General features: G+C 36.1%; 2 protein-coding genes across 4 annotated transcripts in view; one reads left to right on the plus strand and one right to left on the minus strand.

Moving 5' to 3' along the window:
- LOC132193114 (protein Shroom-like) overlaps window positions 1–17,626 on the minus strand; it is an 89,002-nt gene extending 71,376 nt beyond the window's left edge. The window contains exons 1-3 of one of the 2 annotated variants that reach the window (XM_059613510.1): window positions 17,485–17,626; window positions 17,283–17,434; window positions 9,973–10,147 (exon numbers count right to left, since the gene is read on the minus strand). In XM_059613510.1, the coding sequence (XP_059469493.1) occupies window positions 9,973–10,097 (125 nt within the window). In that variant the 5' untranslated portion in view covers window positions 10,098–10,147; window positions 17,283–17,434; window positions 17,485–17,626. The remainder of the gene's footprint in view (window positions 1–9,972; window positions 10,148–17,282; window positions 17,435–17,484) is intronic. The other variant, XM_059613511.1, reaches the window with a different exon arrangement.
- A 519-nt stretch (window positions 17,627–18,145) lies between these two features.
- LOC132205938 (uncharacterized) lies at window positions 18,146–23,465 on the plus strand. Of its 2 annotated transcripts, none has more exons than XM_059635335.1 (5): window positions 18,146–18,307; window positions 19,310–19,380; window positions 19,523–19,594; window positions 19,686–20,973; window positions 21,344–23,465. In XM_059635335.1, exons 2-5 carry the CDS (start codon window positions 19,314–19,316, stop codon window positions 23,112–23,114), a joined length of 3,198 nt encoding a protein of 1,065 aa, XP_059491318.1. In that variant the 5' UTR covers window positions 18,146–18,307; window positions 19,310–19,313; the 3' UTR covers window positions 23,115–23,465. The 2 variants fall into 2 exon arrangements, with proteins under 2 accessions (XP_059491318.1, XP_059491319.1); XM_059635336.1 differs by having other exon boundaries at window positions 18,146–18,303.
- The last annotated feature ends 1,099 nt before the right edge of the window (window positions 23,466–24,564 follow it).

The raw sequence follows: 24,564 nt of genomic DNA on the forward strand, positions 1-24,564 counted from the left end.
AAGAATGTGCCCAAAAAATCGGCTTATCAACAGTGACAGGCCAAACAAGGTTCGCGCATCACAACAATGAAACATTACTTTGATTGTTGTTTGAGCAATAATCACAATTTTGCTCCTTTTTGAGATCCTTGTTGGCGAATTTAGAAATTCTTTTCGGTGGCTATTAAAATAATAATTCCGGCAAATCGCATTCCATATTATTCGCCGGTTGTGTACAGAAAACACAATTTAATTAAAACAATAATTATTAAAAAATATGTGAAAAATATCGAGCCCTTGAAGGTCGTGTACTGAAAAAGCGTGCCCGAAAAATATAATTTTGTTTCTTGTAATTTTATTCAATTTAATTTTTTATAATTAATTACGCAAGTTTTTTAACAAGTAAACGTGATTTGGAATGCAATTGAACCTAAGAAAAGATGTGAAAAAGGCCAGCCCAGTTGGATTTTGAACCCGGCTGGGTAGGGTATCGCAGGTCTGTCTACCGTACAGACCCAAGAGTCCTACTGTGCGCGCCTCAACCCACTGGGCTGGCCGCTGCTCCAAAGAATGTGCCCAAAAAATCGGCTTATCAACAGTGACAGGCCAAACAAGGTTCGCGCATCACAACAATGAAACATTACTTTGATTGTTGTTTGAGCAATAATCACAATTTTGCTCCACTTTGAGATCCTTGTTGGCGAATTTAGAAATTCTTTTCGGTGGCTATTAAAATAATAATTCCGGCAAATCGCATTCCATATTATTCGCCGGTTGTGTACAGAAAACACAATTTAATTAAAACAATAATTATTAAAAAATATGTGAAAAATATCGAGCCCTTGAAGGTCGTGTACTGAAAAAGCGTGCCCGAAAAATATAATTTTGTTTCTTGTAATTTTATTCAATTTAATTTTTTATAATTAATTACGCAAGTTTTTTAACAAGTAAACGTGATTTGGAATGCAATTGAACCTAAGAAAAGATGTGAAAAAGGCCAGCCCAGTTGGATTTTGAACCCGGCTGGGTAGGGTATCGCAGGTCTGTCTACCGTACAGACCCAAGAGTCCTACTGTGCGCGCCTCAACCCACTGGGCTGGCCGCTGCTCCAAAGAATGTGCCCAAAAAATCGGCTTATCAACAGTGACAGGCCAAACAAGGTTCGCGCATCACAACAATGAAACATTACTTTGATTGTTGTTTGAGCAATAATCACAATTTTGCTCCACTTTGAGATCCTTGTTGGCGAATTTAGAAATTCTTTTCGGTGGCTATTAAAATAATAATTCCGGCAAATCGCATTCCATATTATTCGCCGGTTGTGTACAGAAAACACAGTTTAATTAAAACAATAATTATTAAAAAATATGTGAACAATATCGAGCCCTTGAAGGTCGTGTACTGAAAAAGCGTGCCCGAAAATATAATTTTGTTTCTTGTAATTTTATTCAATTTAATTTTTTATAATTAAATACGCAAGTTTTTTAACAAGTAAACGTGATTTGGAATGCAATTGAACCTAAGAAAAGATGTGAAAAAGGCCAGCCCAGTTGGGTTTTGAACCCGGCTGGGTAGGGTATCGCAGGTCTGTCTACCGTACAGACCCAAGAGTCCTACTGTGCGCGCCTCAACCCACTGGGCTGGCCGCTGCTCCAAAGAATGTGCCCAAAAAATCGGCTTATCAACAGTGACAGGCCAAACAAGGTTCGCGCATCACAACAATGAAACATTACTTTGATTGTTGTTTGAGCAATAATCACAATTTTGCTCCACTTTGAGATCCTTGTTGGCGAATTTAGAAATTCTTTTCGGTGGCTATTAAAATAATAATTCCGGCAAATCGCATTCCATATTATTCGCCGGTTGTGTACAGAAAACACAGTTTAATTAAAACAATAATTATTAAAAAATATGTGAAAAATATCGAGCCCTTGAAGGTCGTGTACTGAAAAAGCGTGCCCGAAAAATATAATTTTGTTTCTTGTAATTTTATTCAATTTAATTTTTTATAATTAAATACGCAAGTTTTTTAACAAGTAAACGTGATTTGGAATGCAATTGAACCTAAGAAAAGATGTGAAAAAGGCCAGCCCAGTTGGGTTTTGAACCCGGCTGGGTAGGGTATCGCAGGTCTGTCTACCGTACAGACCCAAGAGTCCTACTGTGCGCGCCTCAACCCACTGGGCTGGCCGCTGCTCCAAAGAATGTGCCCAAAAAATCGGCTTATCAACAGTGACAGGCCAAACAAGGTTCGCGCATCACAACAATGAAACATTACTTTGATTGTTGTTTGAGCAATAATCACAATTTTGCTCCACTTTGAGATCCTTGTTGGCGAATTTAGAAATTCTTTTCGGTGGCTATTAAAATAATAATTCCGGCAAATCGCATTCCATATTATTCGCCGGTTGTGTACAGAAAACACAATTTAATTAAAACAATAATTATTAAAAAATATGTGAAAAATATCGAGCCCTTGAAGGTCGTGTACTGAAAAAGCGTGCCCGAAAAATATAATTTTGTTTCTTGTAATTTTATTCAATTTAATTTTTTATAATTAATTACGCAAGTTTTTTAACAAGTAAACGTGATTTGGAATGCAATTGAACCTAAGAAAAGATGTGAAAAAGGCCAGCCCAGTTGGGTTTTGAACCCGGCTGGGTAGGGTATCGCAGGTCTGTCTACCGTACAGACCCAAGAGTCCTACTGTGCGCGCCTCAACCCACTGGGCTGGCCGCTGCTCCAAAGAATGTGCCCAAAAAATCGGCTTATCAACAGTGACAGGCCAAACAAGGTTCGCGCATCACAACAATGAAACATTACTTTGATTGTTGTTTGAGCAATAATCACAATTTTGCTCCACTTTGAGATCCTTGTTGGCGAATTTAGAAATTCTTTTCGGTGGCTATTAAAATAATAATTCCGGCAAATCGCATTCCATATTATTCGCCGGTTGTGTACAGAAAACACAGTTTAATTAAAACAATAATTATTAAAAAATATGTGAACAATATCGAGCCCTTGAAGGTCGTGTACTGAAAAAGCGTGCCCGAAAAATATAATTTTGTTTCTTGTAATTTTATTCAATTTAATTTTTTATAATTAAATAAGCAAGTTTTTTAACAAGTAAACGTGATTTGGAATGCAATTGAACCTAAGAAAAGATGTGAAAAAGGCCAGCCCAGTTGGGTTTTGAACCCGGCTGGGTAGGGTATCGCAGGTCTGTCTACCGTACAGACCCAAGAGTCCTACTGTGCGCGCCTCAACCCACTGGGCTGGCCGCTGCTCCAAAGAATGTGCCCAAAAAATCGGCTTATCAACAGTGACAGGCCAAACAAGGTTCGCGCATCACAACAATGAAACATTACTTTGATTGTTGTTTGAGCAATAATCACAATTTTGCTCCACTTTGAGATCCTTGTTGGCGAATTTAGAAATTCTTTTCGGTGGCTATTAAAATAATAATTCCGGCAAATCGCATTCCATATTATTCGCCGGTTGTGTACAGAAAACACAGTTTAATTAAAACAATAATTATTAAAAAATATGTGAAAAATATCGAGCCCTTGAAGGTCGTGTACTGAAAAAGCGTGCCCGAAAAATATAATTTTGTTTCTTGTAATTTTATTCAATTTAATTTTTTATAATTAAATACGCAAGTTTTTTAACAAGTAAACGTGATTTGGAATGCAATTGAACCTAAGAAAAGATGTGAAAAAGGCCAGCCCAGTTGGGTTTTGAACCCGGCTGGGTAGGGTATCGCAGGTCTGTCTACCGTACAGACCCAAGAGTCCTACTGTGCGCGCCTCAACCCACTGGGCTGGCCGCTGCTCCAAAGAATGTGCCCAAAAAATCGGCTTATCAACAGTGACAGGCCAAACAAGGTTCGCGCATCACAACAATGAAACATTACTTTGATTGTTGTTTGAGCAATAATCACAATTTTGCTCCACTTTGAGATCCTTGTTGGCGAATTTAGAAATTCTTTTCGGTGGCTATTAAAATAATAATTCCGGCAAATCGCATTCCATATTATTCGCCGGTTGTGTACAGAAAACACAGTTTAATTAAAACAATAATTATTAAAAAATATGTGAACAATATCGAGCCCTTGAAGGTCGTGTACTGAAAAAGCGTGCCCGAAAAATATAATTTTGTTTCTTGTAATTTTATTCAATTTATTTTTTTATAATTAAATACGCAAGTTTTTTTAACAAGTAAACGTGATTTGGAATGCAATTGAACCTAAGAAAAGATTTGAAAAAGGCCAGCCCAGTTGGGTTTTGAACCCGGCTGGGTAGGGTATCGCAGGTCTGTCTACCGTACAGACCCAAGAGTCCTACTGTGCGCGCCTCAACCCACTGGGCTGGCCGCTGCTCCAAAGAATGTGCCCAAAAAATCGGCTTATCAACAGTGACAGGCCAAACAAGGTTCGCGCATCACAACAATGAAACATTACTTTGATTGTTGTTTGAGCAATAATCACAATTTTGCTCCACTTTGAGATCCTTGTTGGCGAATTTAGAAATTCTTTTCGGTGGCTATTAAAATAATAATTCCGGCAAATCGCATTCCATATTATTCGCCGGTTGTGTACAGAAAACACAATTTAATTAAAACAATAATTATTAAAAAATATGTGAACAATATCGAGCCCTTGAAGGTCGTGTACTGAAAAAGCGTGCCCGAAAAATATAATTTTGTTTCTTGTAATTTTATTCAATTTAATTTTTTATAATTAATTACGCAAGTTTTTTAACAAGTAAACGTGATTTGGAATGCAATTGAACCTAAGAAAAGATGTGAAAAAGGCCAGCCCAGTTGGGTTTTGAACCCGGCTGGGTAGGGTATCGCAGGTCTGTCTACCGTACAGACCCAAGAGTCCTACTGTGCGCGCCTCAACCCACTGGGCTGGCCGCTGCTCCAAAGAATGTGCCCAAAAAATCGGCTTATCAACAGTGACAGGCCAAACAAGGTTCGCGCATCACAACAATGAAACATTACTTTGATTGTTGTTTGAGCAATAATCACAATTTTGCTCCACTTTGAGATCCTTGTTGGCGAATTTAGAAATTCTTTTCGGTGGCTATTAAAATAATAATTCCGGCAAATCGCATTCCATATTATTCGCCGGTTGTGTACAGAAAACACAGTTTAATTAAAACAATAATTATTAAAAAATATGTGAACAATATCGAGCCCTTGAAGGTCGTGTACTGAAAAAGCGTGCCCGAAAAATATAATTTTGTTTCTTGTAATTTTATTCAATTTAATTTTTTATAATTAAATACGCAAGTTTTTTAACAAGTAAACGTGATTTGGAATGCAATTGAACCTAAGAAAAGATGTGAAAAAGGCCAGCCCAGTTGGGTTTTGAACCCGGCTGGGTAGGGTATCGCAGGTCTGTCTACCGTACAGACCCAAGAGTCCTACTGTGCGCGCCTCAACCCACTGGGCTGGCCGCTGCTCCAAAGAATGTGCCCAAAAAATCGGCTTATCAACAGTGACAGGCCAAACAAGGTTCGCGCATCACAACAATGAAACATTACTTTGATTGTTGTTTGAGCAATAATCACAATTTTGCTCCACTTTGAGATCCTTGTTGGCGAATTTAGAAATTCTTTTCGGTGGCTATTAAAATAATAATTCCGGCAAATCGCATTCCATATTATTCGCCGGTTGTGTACAGAAAACACAGTTTAATTAAAACAATAATTATTAAAAAATATGTGAAAAATATCGAGCCCTTGAAGGTCGTGTACTGAAAAAGCGTGCCCGAAAAATATAATTTTGTTTCTTGTAATTTTATTCAATTTAATTTTTTATAATTAAATACGCAAGTTTTTTAACAAGTAAACGTGATTTGGAATGCAATTGAACCTAAGAAAAGATGTGAAAAAGGCCAGCCCAGTTGGGTTTTGAACCCGGCTGGGTAGGGTATCGCAGGTCTGTCTACCGTACAGACCCAAGAGTCCTACTGTGCGCGCCTCAACCCACTGGGCTGGCCGCTGCTCCAAAGAATGTGCCCAAAAAATCGGCTTATCAACAGTGACAGGCCAAACAAGGTTCGCGCATCACAACAATGAAACATTACTTTGATTGTTGTTTGAGCAATAATCACAATTTTGCTCCACTTTGAGATCCTTGTTGGCGAATTTAGAAATTCTTTTCGGTGGCTATTAAAATAATAATTCCGGCAAATCGCATTCCATATTATTCGCCGGTTGTGTACAGAAAACACAGTTTAATTAAAACAATAATTATTAAAAAATATGTGAACAATATCGAGCCCTTGAAGGTCGTGTACTGAAAAAGCGTGCCCGAAAAATATAATTTTGTTTCTTGTAATTTTATTCAATTTAATTTTTTATAATTAAATACGCAAGTTTTTTAACAAGTAAACGTGATTTGGAATGCAATTGAACCTAAGAAAAGATGTGAAAAAGGCCAGCCCAGTTGGGTTTTGAACCCGGCTGGGTAGGGTATCGCAGGTCTGTCTACCGTACAGACCCAAGAGTCCTACTGTGCGCGCCTCAACCCACTGGGCTGGCCGCTGCTCCAAAGAATGTGCCCAAAAAATCGGCTTATCAACAGTGACAGGCCAAACAAGGTTCGCGCATCACAACAATGAAACATTACTTTGATTGTTGTTTGAGCAATAATCACAATTTTGCTCCACTTTGAGATCCTTGTTGGCGAATTTAGAAATTCTTTTCGGTGGCTATTAAAATAATAATTCCGGCAAATCGCATTCCATATTATTCGCCGGTTGTGTACAGAAAACACAGTTTAATTAAAACAATAATTATTAAAAAATATGTGAAAAATATCGAGCCCTTGAAGGTCGTGTACTGAAAAAGCGTGCCCGAAAAATATAATTTTGTTTCTTGTAATTTTATTCAATTTAATTTTTTATAATTAAATACGCAAGTTTTTTTAACAAGTAAACGTGATTTGGAATGCAATTGAACCTAAGAAAAGATGTGAAAAAGGCCAGCCCAGTTGGGTTTTGAACCCGGCTGGGTAGGGTATCGCAGGTCTGTCTACCGTACAGACCCAAGAGTCCTACTGTGCGCGCCTCAACCCACTGGGCTGGCCGCTGCTCCAAAGAATGTGCCCAAAAAATCGGCTTATCAACAGAGACAGGCCAAACAAGGTTCGCGCATCACAACAATGAAACATTACTTTGATTGTTGTTTGAGCAATAATCACAATTTTGCTCCACTTTGAGATCCTTGTTGGCGAATTTAGAAATTCGTTTCGGTGGCTATTAAAATAATAATTCCGGCAAATCGCATTCCATATTATTCGCCGGTTGTGTACAGAAAACACAGTTTAATTAAAACAATAATTATTAAAAAATATGTGAACAATATCGAGCCCTTGAAGGTCGTGTACTGAAAAAGCGTGCCCGAAAAATATAATTTTGTTTCTTGTAATTTTATTCAATTTAATTTTTTATAATTAAATACGCAAGTTTTTTAACAAGTAAACGTGATTTGGAATGCAATTGAACCTAAGAAAAGATGTGAAAAAGGCCAGCCCAGTTGGGTTTTGAACCCGGCTGGGTAGGGTATCGCAGGTCTGTCTACCGTACAGACCCAAGAGTCCTACTGTGCGCGCCTCAACCCACTGGGCTGGCCGCTGCTCCAAAGAATGTGCCCAAAATATCGGCTTATCAACAGTGACAGGCCAAACAAGGTTCGCGCATCACAACAATGAAACATTACTTTGATTGTTGTTTGAGCAATAATCACAATTTTGCTCCACTTTGAGATCCTTGTTGGCGAATTTAGAAATTCTTTTCGGTGGCTATTAAAATAATAATTCCGGCAAATCGCATTCCATATTATTCGCCGGTTGTGTACAGAAAACACAGTTTAATTAAAACAATAATTATTAAAAAATATGTGAACAATATCGAGCCCTTGAAGGTCGTGTACTGAAAAAGCGTGCCCGAAAAATATAATTTTGTTTCTTGTAATTTTATTCAATTTAATTTTTTATAATTAAATACGCAAGTTTTTTAACAAGTAAACGTGATTTGGAATGCAATTGAACCTAAGAAAAGATGTGAAAAAGGCCAGCCCAGTTGGGTTTTGAACCCGGCTGGGTAGGGTATCGCAGGTCTGTCTACCGTACAGACCCAAGAGTCCTACTGTGCGCGCCTCAACCCACTGGGCTGGCCGCTGCTCCAAAGAATGTGCCCAAAAAATCGGCTTATCAACAGTGACAGGCCAAACAAGGTTCGCGCATCACAACAATGAAACATTACTTTGATTGTTGTTTGAGAAACTTTTGCTTCATTTGATGAGATCCTTGTTGGTGAATTTAGAAATTCTTTTCGGCGGCTATTGAAAATACTATTCCAGCAAATCGCTTGACATCATATTATTATTTGCTGGTTGTGAAAAGAAAATACATTATTATTTCTGCCTCTTGCAATAAAAGCACATAATTGGTTCGTTTTCCGCGGCCGTTTAAAATTATTCTCAACCCGGTTGGACAGATTAATTTATGGGCCGTCGCCCAGAATCGAATAAGTAATCATCTCGTGCCAAGTGTAGCGCACTTGCATTCCACAAAGTGCGCGTGGGCGCCTCCGAGCGCACTAACTCTCTCAAAGTGCAACACTTTCCAGCAATTGCGCAAATATCTCAATCGTGGCAGCGTTCGTTGTACGCCCGAGATCGTTTTCCCTGTGCCCGGATCGAATGCATTCGCGGTTATATCGGCTCATCAATCTGTGATTGATCACCCGATCCGACTTTGAGACACGACTCGACGTGCCCCCATTAGGCGGCAATTATATTCTCTCGAGAAACGCTCAACGCCACAAGGTAAATATCAAATCTGGTGGAAAAATTGCTATTGGCAGAGATTAACATTCCACAAGGATATCTCCGTAAATTTATATTTTTTTAAAAATTATAATTAAATAAATGACTATTCTAATTATCATTAAAAAAATTTACAACCCTTCGCGCATATAAATACAAAATCATTTAAATTTTTAATTTATAAAAATTGAAAGCTGCGCTCATTTGAGTTTTCCATAATTATAAAGTAATCCAAATTAATTAGAATTTGGATCAGGGTAGTTGAGCAACCTTAAGCCAGGTGACATCAGCCCAATAAAAGCTGCGATCGAATTTGAAGAAGAATTTTATACGTACACAATCGAGTTGTGCAAAGCTTTCTCTTCAAACATCTCTCAGACGACCCTGAAGCTTGTTGTAGGCGTCCGACGAAGGTTCGGCAGGGTCAGTTACAAAAGCTTTACAACGCTCGAGTAATAATTTTGAACAATAAAAGCGAATGAAACAATATTATAGCCGGTTGTTTGCCACAGCGAACCTTCAATTTCACTTCGGATTTGAGTTATCTGGCGCCAAGCGTTATTTATTTTCATGCAACGGATGATTTTATTTCATGTAGTCAATTTATCAAGCACTCTAATTGTTTCAACTCCTAACATGACATCAGGAAAATATATAATCAGCTTAATAATAAATAAATCTGTATTATTACAGCTGAAAATTATATAACATTGTATTTTTTGAATTTATAAATTACTTAATATCATGATAATAAAAACCTGAAAGAATTTTAAAATGCATACAACTTCCAAAGTTTATAACATATGTATAGAGCTTTCAAAAGCCATCTAAAAATACCCAGTAGGCCATTCTGATAATTTCTGCAGCCTATGATTTTTAATACCTCGTCAAAAAGTGGTTCAAAACATCAGAATTGTGAGATTTAACATTTAATAGAAGTAAATTTATTTAATAAATTTGCTGAGAAATTGAACTTAATTCTTAATTGTGGTATTTTTTTTTTTGCTATTTTTAAAAATTTTGACAGAATAGTCTAATAGGTCGTAATATATACTACTGAAAATTTGATTTCTTCCCAATAATTTTTGCAAAACTCATTTATATTTTTGCAAAGTCATATTAATAATGAAAAATTAGAAGGGGTTGCACTCACCCATTATTAGGTTGGTTGTTGTTTTTGCGAAGAATCCTGACGCTAGAACGCGCCTTTCCGAACATGAATCCGCCACCGCCCTTGCTGGCGACGCCCCCGTCGGCGGACTGGCGTTTCGTCGACATCCCAACTTTTCACCAAGTCCGCATCGCCGTTGTATCACACGGAAGTTGAACTGCAACAGAAGAAAAATTAGTATAATTACGATATCAAAAAATCAAACAATGAAAAGTCGTGTCTATTAATTAATTGTAATTTACACAAATATAATTACAAGCGTGGAATTTTCCTGACCGACTTTTCGCCCTCAATAAAAATGGTCCCGGCAATTAAAGAAGATGCATATTTATGCATGTTCCCAAGATAAGTGTCAGTGGGAAATCGGCGCCGCTAATTACGAGTGAGCAAAATATGCACTCGTATGCATTCCGATTTGAATCGGACAACTTTTCGAGATGCATTTCCATAATTGGCGTGCGAGGAATAAAATTATGTTTTTCGAGATTGGAAAGATCCGTCGGCGAGGAGGAAGAGGATTTGTTTGGAGGAAATTTCTAGCGAGAGCAGAGAGATGATTTGCGGCTTTAATTAAGAATGAGAGTTGATTGTGAGAGTGGCGTGAAATTTATGCAGCGAGATGCACTTTCATTGTTCGGCGTTGTTTTGCGCGGGCCATACATCATGCTTGAGTTGCGTGACGTGCGAAATTTATTGGAAGAAATGTTGTTTTTTCGTTTCACCAGGCCGAGAACGAAAATTTCAAATTATTTCCTATGATAATTCATAATTAGAGAGGAATTCATATCAAACTAATGAAAACAATTTTATTTAAGGAAGGAGACGGAGCTGAACAAAATAATTTCTCTTATTTAAATATTTTAACTCTATTAAAAATCGGTCTGATTAATATTTTGGTGATGGAATGTGCTTATTTATTAATTTTTTGAATATTTCATATCAATTCAAACTTTTGAAACGATAAGAAATTGATTTAAAAAAAAAACTTCCAAAATAAATATATAATGAAGTTCAAATCCCTAAATAAAATCATATTTAAATTTAGAGTAATCCAATTTGAAATGTGATTTTATAAATTGATTTGAGCTCTATTAATATTAATTTGGAAGTTTTCTTTTATAAGATATTTCATTTAAATTGATCAAAATCACTTTGCTCAAATTCCACGTTAACTATAAATGAATAAATTCAAATAAAAGCAAAAACAAATTTTCAATTAATTACATAACTGCACCAAATGCATGAATCCTGAATAATTCAATTTATTTATCCGCTGGCCGAAAGAAGACTTGAATGAATGCAAAATGAGATTGCAATCTGTTCTCACACTTGGCACATATATTTACTAATTTTCAATCAAGACGCAACTAATTTCTTTCTCGCTCTTTTGAAAAACTCGCGCAGCCGGCGGTACGAAACAATTTGCGAGCACGTTTTAACTGTACATTTTAAAAACCACATCAAGTTTATTGGCGAGCATATAGCTCTTCCCGGCTACTCTTAAAAGCCACATGCTTTCTCAGCATTGCTCAATTACATCCGCAAAAAAAAAGAAGAATATACGACCGATCGCTCTTTCGTGAAATTGGCTCATCCCGCCGCAATAAACCTGCCGTGATATGTTGTGTGTGTAATAATTTTCGCCTGGATTTCGTTGCCACTCGATCGCATCTGGACCGAAAACGAAGAGTAAAAAATTGTAATGTTATAACATAAAAAAATCAAATTGTTAAAAATTGTAATAGCAAATTTACTACAATTACAGATAAAAAATTTTAAAGCGCCAATATTTTTCTATTTAAAATTTATTTCAATTATATACTCTCCAAAGAAACTTCCTTTCTTTAATATAATTTGCTAAATATGCAAGAAATTGAAGCAAGAATGTTGAGAAAAATTTAATGCATTTGCTATGAATCGAGTTTTAGGTTTTTATTGAAAAGTTACTTGTCATTTCCTCTGTTTTTCACCTCATGGAATTGGAATGCGAGTTATCTTTTTTTTATATTCATGACAGAAATTATATTTCCAGCTGAATGAGAAGTAGTTTGATTGATGAAGAAAGAGAATCTGCAAGAATTTTAAACAAAAACTGACTCACAATCAGATTCTATTTCCTGGAAGTAAAAAAAAAAGTAGGAATTTCTTCTAAAAACGCAGCAAAATGCATTATATTGATTATAATTCCATTTGTTAACATTCTTTGCACATGAATCATTCATCTAAAAATTTATAATTTTTATTATTAAATTTAAAGTTATAAAATATTCTGAGATAATTGCAAGCGATGAAATAAAACAACATTATTATAAAACTCACCAATTTGAGCCTTTGTGAACTATTGTATCATAAATAGTCACTATAATTGTTTGATATTTGCAATTAAATCCCACTTTTGATTTGGTTCAAAATTAATTTTAGCATTTCCATTCATTGAAATCTCTGCTATAAATTCTAATCCTGTCCGTATTAAAAATTCCAAATAATTAATTTAAAACCGCACATTAACCAACCCTACTTGCTGCACACCTGTGCTGATAAACCGCTGGAAATTTTCAAAACGACAACCCACCGCAAGAATGCTGCAATTCAAGCTCAAGTGCGGGACGAAAAAATTAAGTAAGTCTCTCGCTTAATTGCACCGAGTGCAATTGAATAGGTGGAAAAAATTTGAAACAAGAGCCACCAATTTATTGAGAAAAAAAATCATGAAGAACCAGTTCGGCCGGGGGTGAGCTGAAATTCGCGCAATTCTTCCTCTTTTTTTTATATTTTATTCTTCGGACGAGTTTTGTGTTGCAGGAGCGTAGCGGTTTTTCGCTGATGACGCCGTGCGCATTATCAATTTCCCCGGCAGCACGACGACGACGACGACCAACGGGCATCATTATATAAATTTCTGCAGCTCCTGAACTTTGACTGAGACGCTACTGAAAAGAATGAGAAAGAAGAAACCCGACACTCGGATTCTTTTCTTTCCTGCACCGATCGCCGGCGTGACATATCAATCTGGCGTTCATCAAACCAAGATGAGACCAAGCTCGTGATTCCCATCCCTGAGTCGGCTACGTTTGATTCATTAAAAGTTGAAACTCGAGACGGGAAAAAAATAACATGACTCGCAGACTCCGAGTCGCAACGAAATATAATTTATATAATTACTGCCAATTATTTAGCCTGTCGATGTTTTTAATATTATTTCATAAATTTAAAAGTTTTAAACAAAGTTTGGATAATACCCTTTTAAAATTTCGATTAATTTTAATAACAATTCAAAAATTTTAATGACGTTATGTCATGTCTATCTTTAAAATGATGCATGGAAACGGAAATTAATCAAATCGTGGTATAAATGAATCACCAATTATGTGTTAAAATAATTAAATATTATTAAGAGGAAGGAATTTTCAACGTTCTAATTCCAATGATATATGACCACTTATTACCGGTCTATTAATTAAAATGATAAGAGACAAAAAATATTCTTCAGCGTTGAATAAAAGTTTATTTCAAAAACAACTTTCAAACGGTATTAATTTTAAGTCCCGTGTCTCCAAATGAAAAACAATCTGTGCAGTAAATTTACATTCTTCAAAATATCAAATAATTATCTTCCAAATCATAGAGTCATATCTATTTGTTTAACAAAATGGATATTTTGCATATTTTATTAGCAATTGTTTAAATATATTTCATTAACTCTCAAAGTTTATATTTTTAGATTCAAGATTTATCAAGAGCATTTTATGAACTATATTCCAAATGTAATAAAATAAATATTTTTTCAATGAAACTTTGAAACACCATTTCAAATATCTTTGGATCCTTCATTTGTTTGTAAAACTTTGAAAAGTATTTTTTCAAAATAATTTCAAATGAACTACAACCGACGAGTGAATGAATTGAAATGGGAAAACCAGGCGTTTGCACTCGCTTGTTGATCATCTCGATCATTCAGCACGAAGTTCCGACTCAATCAAAGAAGTCAACGAGCTGTGGAGCGTTAAAGCGGAAAAGTCTGATTTTTTTTACAACTCCCTTCGTATTTTACATGCTTTACTTTTCACTGCATAGTGATTTCACCGCTGATTAATTATGCATATTTGGTTTGTCGCCGCGCGCAATTAAAGTGGAGCGAGGAAACGTGTCGCGCGAGATTCGCCATAAAATCGTGAATTACACGATTTCTTATTCGTTTTACGAGCGGAGAAAGGCGACTGTGTGTTCTAAAGTTCTAAATAATCGTGCAACAAATTGGTTTGTTTGCATTCGCAGCATACAAAAATATAAACACAGCAGTTAACGCGCGTGTGCCCGAAGATCGTTTTACGGAAGAATTTGCTTTCCAGAACTAAAAGGTCAAAGTTTCTTGATGCAATTAGTGTCCATCAAAAACGCAAAAGTAGATGACAACTCTGGAAAATTTATGTCGCTTAATTACAAAAGAAATTTAAAATAATTGAGAATGGTTTGAAGAAAAAAAAGATGCAATCAAAGAATTTAATTTTTTCTTATTTATTAATACAAAATCTTGCTAATAAAAAGTGAAATTATTCCTGCAAAATGTCCCCGGTTTGGAATTATTTTGCTTTTATTTCTTAGAATGATTATGAATAATAAATTTGTATGAAACTTATACCACGTCTGCATCATAATTTCACAAAAAAAAATTATTAAATTTATAAATTTGTTTCCTTCTTTAATGCTAACAAATAATGCTAAATTAACTGGCTACATTTAAAAAGATAAAACATTGGTCAGTTTAATTAAATAGATCATATTTTCTATCAGATATAAAGTTGTGTTTTTGTCAGATGAATTTTTATTGAACTGACAGACTAAAATATTGCAAGTTAAATTAGTTTGTAAAAATATTTAAAATGTTTGCACTATTTTTATTGATTATTAATTTCAACTTTTATCAGTGAACCCTTAAGTTCAAGTTACTTAAATAAATAGCTTGAACAAACTTTAGCTGATTGATTTACACGTCTCGCGATTTGTTGAGATTGTTAACCCTTTGCACACACACTCGGAGCTAAATTAATTGAGCCCGCGGTCGAGAGACACGCAAAAGTAATTAACCGCGAGCGAGTCGATTTACGGCCATTTGGCGTGATTTCAACTTTGACTCGGCAGTGAATTCAAAAGTGAAAAATCGCAGCTTCCACAAGACGTTTTAGTTAAAATACACACGCCGCAGACCATAAATTAAAATCCCCCTGTCGTGTTGCAAAAAAAGCTTTGCTTTTGCAGCAGAGAACAATTTTCATCTTACTCTTTTTTTCTCTCCAACCAATTGTCAGTCTTTCAGCCGGGCGTGTTTTATCGGAATGTTGATGAACGAGGAGCCGGTCAGCAGCTGCTCTTTCTCGATCTCGCAGGACAAAAATCTGCCGTTCTTCCAGCAAAAGAAGGCGAGATAATTTACAAATAACAAAACAAGTAGTTCTCGGAACAATTCCTTAATTCCCGTTTTTAATTTGAAAATTTCCATTCAACTTAAATTTTAAAGCTCCAGCTAAGAAGTGCGGGACGTTTTGATTTATGAATTTAAATTCCAGTCGTCGTAAAAAATCATATAATGTGTGTAATAAAATGCAAAGTGAGCCTGCCATGTGATTTAGAGCGAGCATTTGCATCAATTACTTTTATTTTTGTGTAAAATTCTGCTTAATATATGCTCTGCTTGCGTAGCCGACAGCGAAGATCGTAAAAGAAGCACAAACTCGTGATTTACGCAAATTTTTTGACAGCCATGTGATGTTTGGACCTTCGGCAAGGTCGAAGTTTAGCATAGTAATCAAAGTTCAGCTTCTTTTATTTATTGTTAATTTAAACCCTGGCTTGAACTGAAATGACCTATTAGTTTAATTTTTTCTAAATTCTAGAGAGAAAATGCTAAATTCCAATTATAATGTTATGAAATAAAAAAAAATCAATTGTAGAATTTATATTGAAAATTTTAAAATTCTTTTCAACAATTTTATTCACAACACACAAAAACCTGGAACTTTTTAAAATTATTTTAAAAATTCTAGTGTATTTTTCAAATGATTAATTAAGTGCTAATTATTTGAGTAATGATATTAATTGCATTTTTCTTTAGTTAGAAAGCGAACACGTTTGGTCATCAATAATAAATAGAAAGGTTGAATCAGAAGCCAATAATTCCCATGATCGTAATTGAACGTCGGCCAGAAAATGACGCGCGGTGACGATAATTGGTGGTGAAAATAATTGACAACACGGAAGAAAGAGCGTCTGCATTCAAAGTGAGTAAATGTTTTGACAGGCAGCACGACAGCGTTGTCAATTAGCCCCACAGCCTTCAATTACTGCTCACGCACGTTTAATTAAGTAAGATTTAAATCGTAGCTGTCTGCACCAATCTCGTGTCATATGTATATCGATAATCTTCGGAACAGAAGCTTCTGAAGTTACGGACAAAGATCCTTCCCTTTTTGGAAAAAATAATTGCTTAGCGGGCGATCGGAAAAGGAGAAGAGTCTCCAAAGCCTGTCTTTTATATTATTTTATTACATACATTAGTAAAGTTGTTAGTGTATCTTTGCGCCGCTCGATATTCCATTTTCAACAAGATAATACAAGAAGCAAAAAGCGGTGTTGCCATAATTTAATATAAAACTTGTAAAATAAGGCACCTTAAGTAAAATTAGTCTTTACTATTAATGCAAAAATAAAATTATTTAAGTTTTTCATATAAAAATAAAAAATCTAATAAAGTTTGCGGAAATTTGTATACATTATCATCTATTGTCGAGAATAGAAAAATCTTGCTGAAGTAAAGCATTAAAAAATCAAATAATAGCTTGAGCAAGTTTTGATTTTAATTTAACTTATTTTTAAATTTGAATACAGAGATATCAGATTAAAACGCTTTTTGAAAAGATCAGTTAAAGAGCAAATGAAAAATATTTTTTCACCAAAATCTCTAAAAGGAATAATTCAATAGCTTGTCTTTTATTATTATTGCATATTTATTAAATTGTTTATTGAATATTGTATTTTTTTTAATTAAATCTGTTTTTTTAAATTAATTATTTTCTTTCAATAAAAATTTACTATTCCAAATTAAAAAATAAAATGTGTTGCCAGTCAAATTTTACTCTCCTTTGAAAACCCCAACAAGTGGTTATGGTGCACATTCCAATCCGACAGCCACATTCAACCCCCATAATTGGCTTAATTCGGGTGGTGCAATCACAAACATGGGCCGCTTGGGGCCGCTTTTCCCACAGCCCAAATTCCACCTGCTTTTTCAGACTCACCCTGACTGAAGGGACGGTGGACGAACGCGGTCGGCGACTCGCTGCTCTCCGTTCGGGCCGAATTGCGGTCGACGACGAAGGTGTGATCACGGCGCGCGCGACCAAACTTGCCGCAAACACGAAACCATGTGAACGAACGACGAACGGTGCAGCTAGGAAAACACAATTGAATTGAATTCAACTTTGTAAGTCGCCCACTCACCTGCACTCGATTCGCCGGCAGTCCGCTCCTCCAGCAGCGCCCTGACCCCTCCGCCAGGTGGCAGCATTGGGCGGATCCGCGTTGGCAACCTGTGGGCGCGCGCCGTGTGGCTATGCAACCGGCTCCACAGACTCATCCACTGACCACTTTTAGTCATTCACTCGTTCTGGAAAAAATTAAAAATAAAATATGGGTTTAAATTCTTATCCAAAAATGAGGATTCAATTAAATGTATTTTATTTATAATAATTTCGCATAAATCAATCATCCTTTAGCAATAAGCATTGAAAATTTAAAAAAAAAAACAAGATGTTTGAAATTTTTTTTGGAATATTTAAAAACCTACTTACTGTATTCAAATTTCAAAAAGAATTTCTTGCAATGTTTTAGAAATGTTTTATCATCAATATTTGAGTGCATTTGTTGTGAATAATTATAAGAAGGTATTTTGAAAATAATTTAAATTAAGTAAAAAATTTACAGCATATTTTTGGGTTCTGTCTTCGGTCAGTCTAATACAAAAATATTTCTCTTAAATAAACAGACACACCAAATATTGCTTTCATCTCCTTCCTCTCCCTGTCAAGCGTCTGCGCAAAACTCAAATATAATCAATAGCTATATTATATATAAGATAAGGCGCTAGTGATAGACGATTACGGCCTATGGGAGGTCCCAGCAACAGAATTTACAACTTTTGCTACAGAGTGTTTGCAAACTCTCTGTGCCTCGGACTAGACACATAGTCGCAAATTTTCTACAGCCATTAACCAAGACAGACTCGCTGATATTTTTTAAGAGCCTTTGTTCTTAAAAAGGGTTTGTATGTATCATTTTATTGTATGTATTGAATGGAATCAAAATTGATTTCAAAGTTCTGTTTGGATTTATTAAAATTTATTTATTAAATTTAACAAAGTTTCAAAAACGGGGTTTCATATTCATTGAAAAATCTTTATTATTAGTTTTTTTCATCATCAGGGAGTAGAGAGATTTTGCTTATCCAATAGGGTCACTGGAACTAATAGAGCCGTCTTCATTAATAATTGAAAAAAAAATCAGAGGAAAAATGTTTTTTATAAACGTCGATCTCTCCTCGAGTGCACTTGTTTTTTTATATAATATGTTCATAAATTACAGGGAATTAATTTTTAACAATTTTAATTTTCATGTACTATAAAATGAATTATCATTGAACTAAAAACTAAAACCTTCAAATTAGACAGCTATATATCTAATCACTTTCAAATATTAACACTGCTGTTTCAAGATAGGAGTAAGACCCAATTGCAGGATTTTAATGATCAAAGATTTACATTGCGGCTTAAGCGCGCGTGCTGTGTACAGACGATTGATAGGCTTTGTACCGCAGCAGGCGCAGCATTGATATAAAATGATCAAGCTGATATTTGCAGCATATATAATTTAAAGATAGCAAAATGTGCAAATAAAAATTCACATTATAATTTAAAGAAAGCAAAATGTGAAAAAAAATTCACATGCAAATGAATAAAAACTAATCTTTTTGTAAATCAGCAACGAGTTAAAAATTATTTTTATGTATAGTACATTTTCATTCAACGCATATCACAATTTTGATCCTAAAAACTTTTTATAAAATTATTATGCCCTAAAGAAATCTGAGGAAATGATTAGCTCTTTTTTAGTGCAATTTTTCTCTTTATCATGTTCTCTAGCGCGAGCGATAGAAGTATAAATAAGGAAATAAGGATGGGCACAAAGTAGTAGAACTCGTTAATATTTTTTCGCCCCAAATCCACTATTTTATTTCTTCTATTTCTCATTTATTTCTTGATTTTTTCAGAACAATGGGGAATAAAGTAAGTGCTCAAAGTTCTGCAATTGCTGCTGAAAAAGACGACGTTGAGAAAAATGGTATAGATTTAATTTCTTGTTGTTTTTATATGCTTATTAATAAACATGTGCATAAGATTAAATTAATTTGGTTTAAAAAGTTTTGAATACAAATTTTCATTTATCCTAGTTCGTTTGAACTTTTTTCTGATTATATTTTTAGAACACTGCAATCTATTGGAGAAGAGTGAAACATTTGATAATGAAAGTGAATCATCTGAATTAACCGAGGAAGGTAATACTTTTGGGAATTTTTTGCAGCACTTAAAAATTAAAATTCAATATAATTTTAAATTTAATTAGTTTTAATTTAATTTTTAATCCAGATTTTCAAAATCGAGCTCGGTATCTTTGCGCCAGCATCCACCACTGCTACAAGGTGCGCCAGTATGTTCAGCTCATTCTTAAATATGAAACCGATGACTTGAAAGAGTTGATGAACATTAAGGAATTGGACGCTGTCCGGAAGTTCTTCATTTTTGAGAAAAGAAAGCAGCACAGGTTAACGTACTCAAGGATCAAGTCAAACAAACTCTTTCAGCACTGGCACTTGTTAAAGGAATTCAAGAGTCGAAAAGAGTACACCGAATCCAATCTGCTGACTAAAGAGCAGAGAGAATATTTGGACGAGCTTCTGACTTTCATGTCTGAGTATGAAAACTTCAGCAAGTTCGTTGACTCCATAGCCAAGTCAGCTGAAAGTAATGCAGAGGACGACTACAAGTTGCAGCAGAAACTGTTCAGAAAGATGCTGGTACAGCGGCTGGTGGCCAAAGACATCCGAAAGTTAGAGATTTTGCTGGATCTTGACTACGATGACAAGTATACCAGTTTCACTGAAATATTCGAAGCCTTGCTGAAAAAGAAGACTGAAATTTTTGACACGAAAGCTAAAGTAGAGGGTATTTTTGAATCTTGCCCCACAAACTTGTCATTTGAAGAGAAGTTTGAACACTATGTTGTCGGAGTCATGAAAAAAGCAAAGAAACTTCATTTGATCGAGGACGTTTCTCACACCAAGTATCAAGTCGCTGCTATCCTCACCTGTCAGGTGACCTACAACAATGAAGAGACCACCCCTTTGGCACTTCTCTGCGAATTCGCCACCATCAAAATGTTTTATGCCCTTCTCGACATCTCCGACCAGCAGAATGGGGATGACTTATTCGCTGGGCGATTGAAAGCGCTTTTGCCGATTAGTGTTTGGACCACCCCTGCTATCTATTCAGACATTGCAGACAAAAAAGGACCCAGTCTTGTTCACTACGCTGCCATGAACCCAACCAATGACATTTTGGCTTACCTGTTAGAGAACAAATTTATCGATGTCTCGGACCTGTCTCTGCAGGAGGAGATAGGAGGAAACATTCCATTGCATTTTGCAGCCCTGCATGGATCTACGAAGTGTGTGGACTATATCTTAGATACAGTGAATCCTGAAGATCCTAATAAGCTGGTGAACTACGCTGGAGAGTCACCCTTGCATTGGGCTGCAAGTGGAGGTGACATGAGTACATTCAACCATATTTACAGGAGGCATCTTGATGAGGAAAAGTGCCTAAAGCAGGAGGGACAGTTTGGACCACCCATTCTCTATGCGGCCAAGAACAACAGGTAAAACAAATCAAAACTGAATTTTTTAAGTAACTTAAAAAATTAACTTAAATTAAGTTGATAGTTATTATAAATCCACATGAGACAATTGCATATGAGGAAGTGAATTATTTATATTTTTTATAGTTTATAGTATGAATAAACAGTAATATTGAAATCGGGTAACACTTTTTTAAAAATAAAGTAAATTAGTGAACCCAAGTGAACCGAAAAAAGAAATCTGTATATTATGCCAAAAAATTTAGACGAAATCTAACCTCGATTTCCATAATTATGTTGATCTTTATTTAAATAATGGTTATAATGATATTTGATAATAATATGTGACAGAGATTTTAATTTTTCTATAATGTTTTCCATAATTAACCAGATATGAATGCATGGGCCTCATCCTGGACAAGCAGACAAAGGCGGATGCAACTATGAGCGACGAAGACTGCGACACGGCACTTCATTACATCAGCAAAGAGGCCAGCTCCCGATGGTTGGCCAAAATTCTTAAGGCGAACGCCCTGCTGGGAGTAAAAAATGAAGTAGGCAATGCGCCCATTGATTGGATTTCGCAACAGAGACTGGAAACATTGCTCGACAAGCACACTCACCTTGTCAAACTAAAACGTACTAAAGGTGACACTTCCAGGAAGGACCACACTGAGGTGATCTTCACGAACCCCTTCGGTCACCACGCCAGCGGCAGTGACATGCAGAACATCAAAGCCATCGCACAGACTCCCATCGTCGAAAAACTGGCACTCCATCCCCTATGCCAGGCCCTCGTCTCCGTCAAGTGGCAGAAAATTAAAAAATTCTTCTTGCTGAAGCTACTCTTCTTCTTGCCCTTTGTGCTCTCCCTCTCCGTTCACCCCATCCTTATGATGCAACATGAACTAAGGATAGTGGACAATTCAACTTTGGCCATCCCCTATGACAGCTGGATGGACCTTTCCTGGAGAGGAATTCACGTCTTCCTTGCCATTCAAGTCTTCTTTGGCCTCTTGTCTGTCTTTGTCCTGGTACCACCCTTCTTCAAAAATTCCTCCACCTACGTCAATGCCAATATCAACCTTCGCAGAATCAAACTTCTCCTCGAGTACTACTGGGAAGAGGTTCTCTGGTCCGACTGGTACGAGTACATCCTGTGGGTGATTGCCTTCATGTACCTGGCGGACGCTATCAACCCCATCTTGGTGGTTATCGCCTCATGGTTTTCTCTCTTTTACGTATGCTCCAACCACCCCTCCATCCTCCCCTTCCGCTACATGCTTGTCAAGATTCTCCTGCGCTATATCAAGTTCCTCATCTTTGCAATAGGACTCATTGGTGGCTTTGCCCTGGGCTTCTTCCTTGTGGCAAACAAGTGCAAGTTGGAAACTGGATCAGCAGAAGGGTGTGCCAAAGGTTTTGAGACCATCTACACTACCATGCTGAAGGTGCCTTCGATGATGATGGGTGAAATCTCCTTCGACACCTTTAGCTTCGAGGCTAGTCCCCACCTGCAGTTCCTCTTCGGTGCCTTCATCTTTCTCATGACCTGCTGTATTTTCAATATGATGAACGGCCTAGCCATCAACATCACCACAGAATTTGAGAAAAAGGCTCACATCTTTAGCACTATAGCCCAGTGCGAGATGATATGCGAGTTTGAAGTTTTTCTAACGGAAGTCCACGCCTGGCTGAAATGGCTCGGCCTGCCTGGAGAACTGAGGACCCTGAATTCTCTTTGGGTGGAGCGCATCAAGGTGAAACCTTCTACTGGAGAGTGCGTCAACCTGGAGGAATATGACAAGGAAATTCACTCGAAGATAAACCAAGAGAACTACTGGGAGACAAACGACAAGAGGAAAGTTGCGTGGGTTTGGGTCAACAGGGGCTACACCCTGGACAGCAAAATAATTCGGGCTGCCCTCGAAAGGTGCAAGGACAACATTTACAAAGACCCGGCAGACGTGGAGGTAAATTTTGATTTCGTTGGTGATGACGATGATGATGATGGAAACAAAAATTTTGAAAATAATGAACCCATGGCAGAAGCTGAGGTCATCATGAACAATTTACCCATCGCGATTGAAAAACCTGGTTTGAATGTTATTGTAGGAAGTGATTTAATTGGTGATTCCCTTCACACCGTTTCAACCGTCTGAACCACGCAATATTAAATATTGAATATTTCTAGTACCATAGTTTTCGATTTAAAATTTTATTGTGCCAAACTTATATGAAACAAACATTGAGTTATGTTTCAAGAACTTTAGACGTTCCCTCAATATATTAAGAAATCCCCTTTAATTTTTACGCTTATTTGCAATGAAAAACTATCGTTTGAAATTTGCAAGTTTCTATAAGAATATTTAAGCTTTGCCAAAATAAGTGAACTTATTATAAATTATGTTAATTAGATATCTCGTTACAAACATATTTAGGACCAAGGAAAAATGGGGTTTCTCTCGTTCTATATTGTTAGTTGGAATCAAATAAAATCTAAAAATATGTGCTTTAAATATTTTTTCATGTATGCATTACACCGAGTGAAGAAACTTGCACTTAAGGAAGCAATCATGGAAGTGAAGAAACTGCTGTTGAAAAATTGTATTCTAACTTTGCTTAATTTTTGTATTTTTACTTGTTCACAAAATAGATGCGCAAACCGTGAACGAAATTAACGGAAATTAATAGAGCAGTCTGTTTTTTTTTTATGAAAACAATTTTTCAAGGAGAAAGACATTTTTCTTCATTTCCATTATATTATTGAAATAAATTTTAAAATAAACATTGCCAATTATTTAGCCTGCAATGTAAAAATTTCTTAATTTTAAAAGTTTTTTATGCAAATTGTTTTTTGCTATTCAAATTATAATTTTTTTTTTATAAAAATTGGATAAAACTCTCTTTTGAAAGATTGTGTTACAAAATGGAATTCAAAATTTTGATAAACTTTGCTAATGATTAATAAATTTTAATGGCGGTATGTGTACAACCAGCTAGTCAGTCTATTCTATGGATATCGCAAGGAATTAAGTAACGAATCACCAATTAGGGTGAATTGGGATTTAAAGTAATTTAATAATATTGATTTATTAAACATTAATCATTTTCACTGAAAGTTTTAATGAAACGCGCAAAAAATCTGAAGTGTACAATTATTTTTTTACCGGCTGTTTTTTGCGATCCCTGAGCAATTTAATTGTCGTAGTATCTTTTATATAACACACGCACACGCACATACATCTATTAAGCGCCAATTCTGTTCAAAATTTCTTTGCAAAGTGCACCCTTTTCAATAGTAAATACTGCAACAGTAGCCGGCGAATTAGCAAATAAAACCCTTTACCCACAGTTCCAGCATGAGAAAGCACTCTACCTGGAAAAAAATCCACCTAGAGTTGGAATCGAACCTTCTCTGGAGTCCGGAGTGGAGAATAAGGCATGCTCCACTGTACCATGTCCTCACCTCCCCCTTTTCCGTTTTGGCGCCAAACTGCGCAGAAATAGCGCGTCAAGTTGGTTGTTTTTTGTGCGTGCGAATTTTATCGCCTTCCTCCCCTCTATAGATCGAGCGTCCAGACGCTATAATAGAAGAGCGACGCTACACTT

Source organism: Neocloeon triangulifer, unplaced genomic scaffold (assembly GCF_031216515.1).
Source record: "Neocloeon triangulifer isolate White Clay Creek 2 clone unplaced genomic scaffold, ASM3121651v1 ptg000003l, whole genome shotgun sequence".
NCBI classification, from domain to species: Eukaryota; Metazoa; Arthropoda; class Insecta; order Ephemeroptera; family Baetidae; genus Neocloeon; species Neocloeon triangulifer.

What these genes read in the sequence shown, in the direction of transcription:
- LOC132205938 (XM_059635335.1), top strand. Translation starts at nt 19,314, where the DNA reads ATGGGGAATAAAGTAAGTGCTCAAAGTTCTGCAATTGCTGCTGAAAAA. An exon ending in ATCTGAATTAACCGAGGAAG is followed by an intron (nt 19,595 to 19,685) that starts GTAATACTTTTG and finishes TTTTTAATCCAG; the next exon opens with ATTTTCAAAATCGAGCTCGG. An exon ending in TATGCGGCCAAGAACAACAG is followed by an intron (nt 20,974 to 21,343) that starts GTAAAACAAATC and finishes ATAATTAACCAG; the next exon opens with ATATGAATGCATGGGCCTCA.